Source organism: Vigna angularis, chromosome 5 (genome assembly GCF_016808095.1).
Source record: "Vigna angularis cultivar LongXiaoDou No.4 chromosome 5, ASM1680809v1, whole genome shotgun sequence".
Taxonomy (NCBI): domain Eukaryota; kingdom Viridiplantae; phylum Streptophyta; class Magnoliopsida; order Fabales; family Fabaceae; genus Vigna; species Vigna angularis.
In genome coordinates, this window is record NC_068974.1 from 1476628 (window position 1) to 1489130 (window position 12503).

Sequence of the window (12503 nt, forward strand, 5' to 3'; positions counted from 1 at the left end):
AGATTAGCGCGAGAGACAATTTCCCTTCCACTATTTCTTCTCGCTCTTTATTCTCTAACCTCCTAATGACTTCTACATTCACCACCAAAGATAACTTTTGAATCATTTAACGCAAATTCATGTTTGAATGCTGCTTTTGGGTATGATTTTATAGCATTTTCACTGATTATTTTCATGTAGTTTTTGTGTAGTTTCCATTTGAAATTTAGTACAAATGATTAAAATTTTAATTGTTTGTATTAAATCTAGAATTTTTTTATCAGATAGTTTGGAAAAATTAATTTTCATAATTCATTATAAAATGTACATTAAAGTTTATAAATAAATTTGATAAAATTTCATTTGAAACCATTTTCTATTGTTCTTTGGATGCATACTTGATTGTACTCACTGAGTTATCACTTTTATTTCGTGTATTTCAGAGACTAATCCAAAATGTTTCCAAATTTTTTTATCAAATTTATGATGTTAGACTTTTTTGTATGTGTTATCAAATTATGAAAAATATTTGTTCTGAATGAGTAAAACCTAATCTTGTAAGAGTTGAAAATTTGAGATTGATGGAGTTTGTTACTAACATATTATGGATTGAAACTGGATGAATGAACATCACATCAGGAAAAAGTATGAAAAGGAGTTTATGAGTTCTTATAATATGTTCAAGAACACAAACTCTGAGAACGAGACATGTTTTGTCCTTGTATTTGTTGTCTTAACTGGACTTAGGCAAGATCATTTATTCATCTTCAATATAATGATGAATTATACAATTTGGACTTGACATGGAGAAGTATTACACAAACTTATAAAATAATAAAAATATTGAATTATAAAAGTATAACTTATAAGATTATATGATTATGAAAATATAAAATTATAAATTAAGAAATAATAAAATAATAAGTACGTCATTTAATAACCATATCACTTTATTAATAAAAAATTAAATAAATTTTGTTTGATTGAACCTTCAATATTGTATAAAACTTTAATAAAAACTTAATTTAAAATTCTCAAGTTTATTTAAAACATAATAAAACTTTTTTATTTGATTAAATACATGGAATATATAATTATTTTGCGGTTTTAGAATAAGTTTGGAAGAAAATATGTATATATATATATATATCATTTTAATTTGGTAATTAAATAACAGTAAATTAATGTAATTTTGTTTTGAATAATTAGAAAACCAAATATGTAATTAAACTTTTATAACAACGCAAATTTTACATTTTTTTTTATTAAATAAGGGTTTTTCTTCTTCCACAAAACCCTGGTTTACTTGTTCAAAAGCTACATTGCAAATTGCAACCCCTAACACAGACCCAGCTCAATACTGCACTCCTTTCTCTGCCTCAGGTGGCCGCAACGAAATCTTTATTTTTCCATTTGGGTTTTTGATTGAATGAGGAATCGTTTATAATGCTGAATAAAAAACCATCCTTTACAGATACTAGAAGTTTTGGTGAGAAAGGAAGAAGAAGAAGAAGAAAAGAGGGTGTGAAGAGAGATGGGAAAGAAGAACAAAATGAAGGAGAATGGAGGCAAAGAGCACTGCCCCTCCACACTTTTTGTCTCCAACTTACCCTATTCCTTTTCCAATTCTCAGGTATTCGTTACTTCCTCGGTTCTTCTCCTTTCATTTGTTTGTTTGTTAATTGGTTAGATTTTTTTTATAATGTATCTTTCTAAATTTTTGTACAAAAAAATGTAAAATCAGTTGGAGGAGACATTCAGTGAGATTGGACCTGTGAGGCGTTGCTTTATGGTCACACAGAAAGGTAAGGGTTTAATAACTGAAGTATATTAGATGATGCATATAGATTATGTATGTGTGTCAATAGGTTCTACTATACTACTGGCGAAACAAAATTATGTATGCGGAGACTTCAGGCATAAGTGAGGTGTATAATTTTGCTCTTTGTATTTTTGACATTTTTTTCTTTGTTTAATGATCCACAGGGTCAGCTCAGCATCGTGGTTTCGGTTATGTCCAATTGTGAGTTTATATTTAACTTCCAAAAGTTTAATTTGTTGTTATCACTGTCTTTGGTTCTCTTACCACTACCAGTTGTGAGGCTTCTTGATAAAAACTTCTAGGAGAGAAGAAAAAAATGAGACGGACTTCTTCATAAATGAAAATTAACTTGTGGACAAGTTAAAAAATAAAAATTTAGAGAAGTCGAATGAAAGACCTACTGCAAACTAGCTTATGGATAAAATAGTTTTAACTTTTGGAGAAATTCTTTTTTTTTTTCATTGTTTTAGAAGTTCTCATGGAAAAGTTTGTCCAAATAATAAGCTCTCGATGTCATGACTTGATATTGAATTTCGGGCTTTAGCTTATATTATTGTGTTCTAGCTAGTTCTTTTGATGTGGTTTCATGCCTATGCTTTGGCCAAAAACTCATTCAACTAAAGCTATCAAAAAATATGAATACTCAGTAGTCAGTACGCAAGTGAAAGTTTCCCCTTTCTGGAAAATATCCTCAAACATGGATTGCAATATGCTCTTATGCTCTTCAGCTGTTGTATCTCATCAGTAAAACTCCATGATCCTGCCGCAAAGTTGCTAATAAAACTTAAAGCATCATGATTTGCGAAAATCACTCAAGAAGATATCAATAGACAAACTTTATTCTGGATGTTCAAGTTGTGTAGTGCTTCGATAATATGAAACCTGTCTTCTTTTGATGGTGACTGTGATATATAGCCGTGTTGTTGTTATTGTTAAATTAGTCCATAATCATAATTTGTTATCGTTGTTTTTGTTTGAGTTGTAGTGTTCTTCTCTCTTACCTTTGTTAGAATCAACATGTGTGACTTGCTTTTCCCAGTTTGTAATTAATTGTTTCCATCTTCAGTGCTGTTGAGGAAGATGCCAATCGTGCTATTGAGCTGAAGAATGGTATGTCTGTTGAAGGCCGTAAAATTGGAGTGAAGCATGCAATGCCTCGTCCTCCTCGGGAGGAACGAAATTCAAAACCAAATAAAGGTTGATGGTAACTCTATAATTGTGGTTCAGCATGCTGTGATATCTTAATATTCCACCTTGTTTGAAAAGACAAGGAAACTAATTTAACCTTGTTAATCCTTTTATTCCTTTGTTTTCTCTTCCCTCTCTTTTGTAATGTAATAGCTGGAACACCAGATGATCTTGTGAAACCAAAAGGTGATGATGTAAACGACAGCAAATCATCTGGAACAGAGAAGCATGTTTCAGTTTTGAAGGAAGGTTGTCAATTTGTTTTTATGATTATTTTATAATTTGCTAATTTATAATTCTCCCCTTGTCTTATATTTTCTTTTATTTTTCTTTTCTAGAAGTACAAGTCACAAGTAAACAAAAAAACTCAAAGAACCCAATGGAAACGAAAAAATCAGCTCTTTGTAATGATGTTGCAGATGATGGTGGTTGCTCAGAAAAACAGAGGTATTATCTGTTTTTCCCTGCAATTGTTTTTAATCCAACCTTTTTAAATCAGCTAGTTTTGATATAGATAAAAGATGAATCCAGTAAGTTGATTTTAGCATGGATGTGATTAAATGGAAATGACTAATTGGATTACCTGATTCCAACTTACTGATGCTTCTTATGTTTGAATTGTCTTGTTTATTTTTTTCTTTTGACAGGGTTGCTAGAACTGTTATATTTGGTGGCCTCAAGGATTCTGATATGGCTGAAGAAGTTCACAGCCAAGCCAGAGAGATTGGCACTGTGTGTTCCATTAACTACCCTCTTTCAAGGAAAGATCTTGAGAAACATGGTAACTGGATTTTATCTTTTCTGCTAATGATATATAATGCAGATGATATATGTTTTTATGTTTATCTAATACTGTGTGACATGTCTATTATGTTCTATGTGATATAAAAAGATCTTCAACTTTTTCCTTTTTATTGAATAAAACAGGTCGCATTCATGTTCTTTGCAAGTAATATTTTAGCTGCTTTATACTTGGTGTAAAGTTATTTTGTGGTTTGTGTGTGAGCTGATTCTAATTAGGTTTGCTGCTGTCTCGTACTGCCTTTATTGCATGGTTAATGGTCATTATTGCTGTTTTAATGCCAAACCCTTTTCACATTTTGAACAAATGTTAGTTGTATTTTGTCTCATGTAATCATATCGAGCGCAGATATGGATGTTGAAATTTGTTCTTCCACTGAAATTGTCAATTCAACAAGATTAAATACATTATATCACTTATTCAAAGATTCTTTGTATTTCTTGGTATTGTGGAATTCACTTTGGAAATTTTCCAGGTCTCATGCAAGATGGCTGTACCATGGATGCCTCGTCTGTACTTTATACAAGTGTAAAATCAGCTCGACTTTCTGTTGCAATGTTGCACAAAAAAGTGATAAGGGGAGAAACAATTTGGGCCCGCCAATTGGGTGGAGAGGTAAAGTACTTGCCATAGAACTCAACAGAGTTACAATATCATCAGCTCCAGCAAAACATTATATATATATATATATATATATATATATATATATATGAATAACTGCCAGCTGACAGAAGCTGTACCATTTCATTTTGTATTCATAAATTTGCTTTATGTCTTAAAATTTGTATTCCATGGTATTAATTGCATTGAATATGTTTTTCATTTTCTAAAAACTGAGTAGGTCAAAACCTGTTCTCTTAATTTCCTTTTTATGCAAAATTAAGTGCTCATTAGTAGTCTTAAGCTTTTTTCTGCCATTAATCAGGAGAATATGGTGTGCATGGTCTTAATATAAAGGAAGTTATGCAATGAGAATTTGTGATGTGTGCTGCTTCTTTAGGTTTGATAGGATTTTTATCTGGGTTTGATTTTAGTCTCTGTTTCTATGTTTGTGTGGAAAAGTACTTTCTTATTTGTTGTTTCCATGTTTTGTGATGCGTTTTGCTTCTAAAGGCTTGATAGGATTTTCACTTGGGTTTGGTTTTAGTCTCTATTTCCTATGTTGGTGTAGAAAAGTATTTTCTTATTTGTTGTCTCCATTTTTGAGTGTGTATTTATATACATGACAATATGTTTTTTTAAGTAGGAGATGTGTGTACCCTGCTCATCATTTGGAAGTCAGTTTTAGCGCGGTTAGAATGCATTTAGTAACTGTCGAGTGCACTTTGTCAGATTCATCTAATAATCTATTAGGTGGTGGGATATAGACATCATAGTGTTTATGCTTTTGTTCTGTGAATTTTAATTGTTTGTAGATGAAGTTGACTTCCCTGTTTACCATGTAAGATCTTGAATGAGATATTGTTTCTTAAACAACTTTCTGCTGTATGTGGGTCAGGGCTCCAAGACTCAGAAATGGAAGCTTATTGTCAGAAACCTTCCTTTCAAGGTTCGATGCCTATAATTAAAAAACTTGAAATAAATTTTCTTGGATACCTTGAATTCTGACTAGTTGACTAAACATGGATGCAGGCAAAAGATACTGAAATAAGAGATATGTTTTCATCTGCTGGATATGTGTGGGACGTATTTATTCCACAAAAGTCAGACACAGGGTAAGTTCTTTCTACTTTTTATTTATTAAGAGTTTCAATATGCTATCATATATAATGGTTTCTTAAAATGTTTTTCTTTTCCCATCTTCTCCTCTGCAGTCTGTCTAAGGGCTTTGCATTTGTAAAATTTACCTGCAAGCAAGATGCAGAAAATGTATGTACTTTTACCAAGTTTTATTTTATTTACTTCTTTGTGTTCTGAAATAACCTGCATATAAGCTTCATGTTTCTTTTTCAGGCCATTCAAAAGCTGAATGGATCAAAGTTTGCCAAACGAGTCATAGCTGTTGATTGGGCTGTTCCAAAGAAGATATTTAGTAGTGATACGAATGATACTCGTGCTTCAGAGAAAGGTAATTTTTATAGTGAAGAGGGTACTTTCATCAGCCACTTTTGTAGTCTATATTTGAATTGAACGAAGATATTCCTCAGTTGAAGTGCCTTTTGGCTTTCCAATGCATTATTACCAATTATTTAATATTACTATTTTAAGTTATAAGTATTATTATTTGGTAAACTTCTTGTGACCAATGTCATGTATCTATATTTTAATCAAGTAGACTATGCTAAAACATGGCGCTTGTAAGTTTTTACTTTTGAATTAGAAATTGGGATTAGTCTATCACTTTTCTCATGTTGGGGTTAACCTCAATTTCACTATTACGTTAGTCAGCTGTTTAGTAGTTTTGTGGAGTAAAAGGCCAGATTCTTGTTTTGTGGTTCAATCTTTAATACACTGAATTGAATATATGTTGCGCATAATATTCTTCTCATTTCTATGTTGTTCTAAACTTAAATGGATTCTTGAGTGGCCAATCAATTGGAGCCAAGCTGCTGAGTAGCTGTAGACTTGGTTGGAAATCATATGATGGTGTTTTTTTAAAGGGATTTTTAATTCAAGTCCATTAGATTTCTATTTGGTAACTATCTCTATGTTGAGGTAAACGTTTATTGATTCTTTTGTAAGCTGTGATGTCCCTGGTTTATTGTTTATTCGTTTAATACTCTAGTTGTAATGTATTCCAATGGAAAAGTTTGAGATTATTTCTTAGTGAACTGCTAACATATAACATTTGAAGTATTGGGTCATTGCTCTAGCCTACAAATACGCCATCGGAGATTTTTCCTAAGTCTCACTCTTCATCTTTGTCTTCTTTATTTAAGTATGCCAAAAAACCTTTATTTTGGATCTGAACTATTCAAATAATACATTCTTTGCAATTTCTTTAGAAGAAGAAATCTTGAGTGATGAAGATAGTGATGAGGAGGATGTGGAGCTTGTTGATAAAAGATCTGGCCAAGGAGATGATAATGATACAAACCACTCTAGTGCCATGGTGGAAGAGGGAGCTCCTCCTGAAGATAATTTTGATAAGGAGGCAGACGTTGCAAGAAAGGTTCTTAACAACTTGCTTGGATCCTCAAGCAAAGGAACATCTGAGAACAATGATTCTATGTTGTCCAAAGAAAACAAAGAATCAAGACCTGATGAAGTTGTTAAGGATGCTGATGGAAAAGTATCTGATGACTTGGAAAAGGTTTCAGGTGCTTCTAAGCCTGACATTTCCAGCATAAACAAGTTATCTAATCCTAAGGGAACAGAAGAAGATTTGCAGAGAACAGTTTTTATAAGTAATCTTCCCTTTGAATGTGATAATGAAGAAGTAAAACAACGATTTTCTGGGTTTGGGGAAGTAGAATACTTTGCTCCTGTTCTTCACCAAGTTACCAAGTATGTCACTGTGTTATTTTTCTGTGTCTATTTCACAGGGCATTATTCATTATCTCCTTTTACTCAATGCAGGCGACCAAGAGGAACTGGTTTTCTAAAGTTTAAAACTGTAGAAGCAGCTAATACTGCAATTTCAGCTGCTATTGCTGCTTCCGGGACAGGTATTTTGCTGAAGGGTAGACCGTTGAAAGTTTTAAAGGCTTTGGATAAGAAATCGGCACATGACAAGGAACTGGAGAAAGCAAAAAATGAGGTTAATGACCACCGGAATCTTTACTTGGCAAAGGTTTGTCTTCTCCTTTGTAACTCTTTGTGGAGTAGGCTGTTGAAGCTGATAGATATGCTTAAGATTAACATTTGCATTCAACTAAACTGTAACAGGAGGGACTTATTCTTGAGGGAACTACAGCTGCTGAAGGGGTTTCAGCCAGTGATATGTTAAAACGCCAAGAGTGAGTATTGTGTGGTTTGGAGCGCTGTTGGTATTATTTTAACTCACATCTATCATGTTGGTTATAGTTATTATATGGGCTGCACTTGAGTGACATTTTTAATCTCCAACTCTCAAATTGTTACAATCCTTTGCTAATATGTGCTACTTTTACCCTATGTGAACGTTAGGAGAAAAAACACACTTGTATTGTCTTCTTCTACTTGTTTTCCTTTTTATTTTCATGTTTAGTAGTTTTTGTTGAGAAAAATCACCAGAGGGCTGGAGAAAAGGTCTCTTGAAAAGATAATATATAATTTCTTGGCACAATCCATTTTGTGTATAGATCCACAAACGAACAAAATGAGCTATAGATTCACAATCCATTTTCAAATATCATCACTCGTACTATTCTGATTTCCGAATGTTATGTTGCATTTGATCTTGCAAATGTGGTGGTTTAAATTTTATCTTCTTGCTCAAGTGTAATTTCTTCAGCTGGTGTTAGTGCTCAACATTATTTATGGAAATTTCATATAGGTTGGAGAGGAAAAAGAAGACAAAGCTTCAATCTCCAAATTTTCATGTTTCAAGAACTAGACTCATTATCTACAACTTACCCAAGTCAATGAATGAGAAAGAACTCAAGAAGCTTTGCATTGATGCAGTCATCTCCAGAGCTACCAAGCAAAAACCTGTAATTCGGCAGGTTGGTCAAGTAGATCATAACTACAAATTGTTAATTATTGTTTCTGTAAAGCTTTAATGGTGTCATTTTACATTTTAACAAAATATACGTACAATATGCAGATAAAGTTTTTGAAAAATGATAAGAACGGAAAGGTAGCTCAAGAACGCTATTCACGGGGAGTTGCCTTTGTTGAATTTTCTGAGCATCAGCATGCCCTTGTGGCTCTGAGAGTTCTCAACAATAATCCTGGTGACAACCATTTCTCATAATCTCTGGGAATCATACTATTTTGTACTTTTTATTTCTGTTTGATTTATAGTTTGCTTTCATTGACACTAGAAACATTTGGTGCTGAACATCGACCAATCGTGGAGTTTGCTCTTGATAATGTTCAAACACTTAAACTTCGGAAGGCAAAGCTGCAATTTCAGCAGCAGGCTCCTCAAGATGACAACAATGACATGGAAAATGACAAACCTGGCAAGAAAAAAGATCACAGAGAGGACAGAAAACGAAAGTCTAGAGAGCATGGTGAACCGGCAAAGGAAGCAGTAGTGAATTCAAATGGTGAATCAGGTGATACACTGGCAAATGGAAAATCCAAAAGACAGAAAGGCAACAAAAAGAGCAAAAGGGCACTGAAAGAAAATCCAGAAGCCTTGTCCATGAAGCCAAAGAATATTCAAAATGGCCAGAAAATTGGTGGTGCATCTGTTGAAGATCAAAACACTGCTGCTTCCACTAACAGAAGAAAATCAGGAAACAAAGATGATGATACTGGGTTTAGAAAAAGAAAGATGCAGAATCAAGAACAAGAAGCAGGGCATAAGGTGGTTTCTAAGAAACGACCTAAGAAGAATAAAGATTCAGTAGGGAAGGACGTAGTAGACAAGCTTGACATGCTAATAGAACAATATAGATCCAAGTTCTCACACAAGGGTTCCCAAGAGAATGGAGAGAAAAAGCCTTCAAAACAGCTTAGGAAATGGTTCCAATCATAGTTACTTTTTCTTTTTGGTTCATATGAATTTTGTTAGCTGTATTATTCTTTTACTACCTTTGAAAAAGTTTAAGCAATGTAACATTAGTTGCACCATATCTTATGTTGTTTTTCCTTTTTGTCCCTACCAAGATTTCAATTGCTGATAATTTTTCTGGAATTTGTTGCTGTTTTTGTGTTTGAGGAACGTGTATGCAAAATATCTAACAGATTAAACCAGCAAAGTATTATTTAGTATTATATATATATATATATATATATATATATATATGTGTGCTTAACCTTTTTAATTTCATTAACATTTTTCTTCCATCGATGTCATCATGTCTTGCAACTTCATTCTTTTTGTTTCCTTATAGTTTTAGAAGTTTAATTTTTGTGCATTTGGTGAGAAGGTTTTAGATCATTGATTGATTAGAAAATAAGAGAAAATGTACATACAAGGCCTTTAATAATGATGTAATAATTCAATGCGTTTAATAAAATATAAATTATCAAAGGAAAAATCTAAATTTAGTTGGAGAATATTAATACAGCATCATAGGTGCATGTAAGTTTGTCATAGAAATTCTTTTGGGATAGTTTCTAAATAATTATTGTAAGAGTGAAAAACAATTACATTAAATAATGAATTGTGCTTAGATTATAATGTTAAAACAATTTAGTGAGTGTACTATTTGTTCTAGTTTTTCTGTGTATTAGGAAACGCTATATTAGAGATTTTGAATTTTCCTTTCAATAAATATTGAAACAAATTCTATTTTTTCTAGTTACAAACAGCTATGTGAAAGAAAGTCATAAGCTTAACCTCTAATATTTTCGTTTACTAAAATAAGTTTCAACGAAAATAGTTATGGAAAATAATAGACAAAATCATAAAACTTAGATATGATATTATAACTATATTTCTCCAAGCAAATTTGAAAGTTATCTTTAATCAAATTTAGAGTTTTATCTTACAAATCACGGAAAATAAAGAAAAATATTAAATTGTATTTTTAAGACTTTTTAAAAAAAATCACAACTAATGTTAGCTTAAAAGATCAAATACAAATAAAAAATAAGATAATAATACATAACATAAAAAATTAATATGATATATGTTCAAGTTATGCTAATGCATATATTGTTCAAATGTTATTCCAAACTTACAACAATAGTACTTTTTGTTTTTAACTTATTAAAGCTAATGTACAAATATTCTTTGGGGAACTAGTTTAAATTTTTAAACAACGAATCACATCTAACTTATATTAAAAGGTGTTTACGGATGATAAAACAAAATTTAGTTTGCTTAAACAAAGATTAACTCACCAAATCCAAAATGCTTTCAATATAAATGTATAGAGTTATTTATAGAAAGAAATATACAGTCACTTAAAAATACTCTTTTTAGATACTTCATTTGGCTTATTTATTTGATTTCTTTTCAACAATTGTCATTTTTCAAAAACACGTTAAATAGGTTATGATTAGATGTAGGTGAAGGGAAGTAACAATTGTCTTTTCTTCTATAGAGTACACTTTTCAAATTTTAAACTTCTATACATTTTCTAATTTTATTTCTGTAGGTAATATATTATTATTTATATCTATTGAAATAGCATAATTTTTAGTTTTGTTAGAATTTGGAAAATTGAATTGTGAGCTGATTTTTGTATTTTTTTCTTGATTTTAAATTAATTAAAAATAAATGTTTAGAGAAAATTGAAATTAGTTGTGTATGCTTAATTAATCAGACAAGTAAAAATTAGATGAATTAATTTTTTTAATATATATATATATATATATATATATATATATATATGATAAATACAAATTTAGAAATACATATATTTTAAAGAAATTTAAATCAGCAAAACATTACAGAAATTTTTTATGAAAGAATAAATATTTTATAAGAAAGTAATGACATGTTTGTGATATATTTGAATTTATTGAGTAGTAAAAAATATATTATTTTTTAAAAGAAATTATATATAATATATAAATTTAGAAAAAAAATTAAATAAATAAATATTTTTCGTTTCAAACTATTATTATTTTTATAAAATTATTTCTTTCCTTTACTTATTCATATATATATATATATATATATATATATATATATATATATATATATAATTTATATTTCATTAAAAAGATTAGTGAGGTGTAAAAAAATAAAAATAAAAAACACAATGTTGAAAATGACAATTGTGATGTAAATTACTTCTATAGAGTACTCTAAATGTGTGTGTGTACAATACAGATTATTTATAAAGAATTCACATTAAACTTTATTTTACCTTAAATAAGCTTAACTATGTTATATTACTTTTTAGCAAATTACATTATATTCATATAGATTTGGATTTTTATAAGAATCGAAATTTGTCAATTTTTTATCTACATTTTTTTTACATTTTAAAAGTTATTCTAATTATTAAAATATTAATTTTTTTTATCGTTAATATATAGAATCTTATCTAAGTCAACTTTTTAAATTTGTTCTTAAATTTAAAATCTTATTATAATTATGGGCTCTTTGCAAAAGTTGCTTCCAAAAAGTAAGCTTGCAATTAATTTACTTAAAAATATTTTTTAATAACGTTAAATTAATTGAAACACTAATTTTTATGATTAATATTAAATAACCACATCTAAAATTTAATTCTTTTTTTCCTAATTTTTCATCAAATTAATTATTCTTCCCGCACAATTAAAATTATGCATTTATTGAAATTCATAACACCTTTGTAATAAAATAGTTGTGCTGTTTTCTATATATTTAATCATTTATCTTTCCATTTAATATAATACATAAATAAATATACCTCTATATATGCGTGTATAAATTATTTGTGTCCTAAAATTTCCTTTTCAAAATTTAAGATAATTTTAATTAATTTTTAATAATCATGTCATTAAGCAAACTTAAAATTACTATTTGATTAAATTAAAAAATATATATTTTATGTAAATTATTACATGTATTTTTAACAGTGATTAAATGCGTCTAATCACCATCACACGCATGCAACGTGATTGGAAATGCAGTTTGACCGAAACCAATCAAACAGTTAAAAATTTTGATATCACGTCTCACGTGAATCTAATGGTTTGAATTTTTTGATCAACTTTATCGTCACACTCGCAGCTTCC

At 30.1% G+C, this 12503-nt stretch overlaps 1 protein-coding gene across 1 annotated transcript; it reads left to right on the forward strand.

Annotated features, from left to right (window-relative positions):
• The first annotated feature begins 1256 nt into the window (after window positions 1–1256).
• Window positions 1257–9628, forward strand: LOC108340662 (uncharacterized). Its single transcript, XM_017578177.2, has 19 exons — window positions 1257–1362; window positions 1454–1612; window positions 1724–1784; window positions 1966–2002; window positions 2868–2998; window positions 3143–3238; window positions 3328–3436; window positions 3637–3770; window positions 4267–4406; window positions 5290–5340; window positions 5424–5506; window positions 5606–5660; window positions 5745–5859; window positions 6737–7238; window positions 7311–7524; window positions 7620–7690; window positions 8209–8377; window positions 8479–8608; window positions 8699–9628. The coding sequence occupies exons 2-19, from the start codon at window positions 1514–1516 to the stop codon at window positions 9358–9360; spliced, it is 2859 nt and encodes a 952-aa protein (XP_017433666.1). The 5' UTR covers window positions 1257–1362; window positions 1454–1513; the 3' UTR covers window positions 9361–9628.
• The last annotated feature ends 2875 nt before the right edge of the window (window positions 9629–12503 follow it).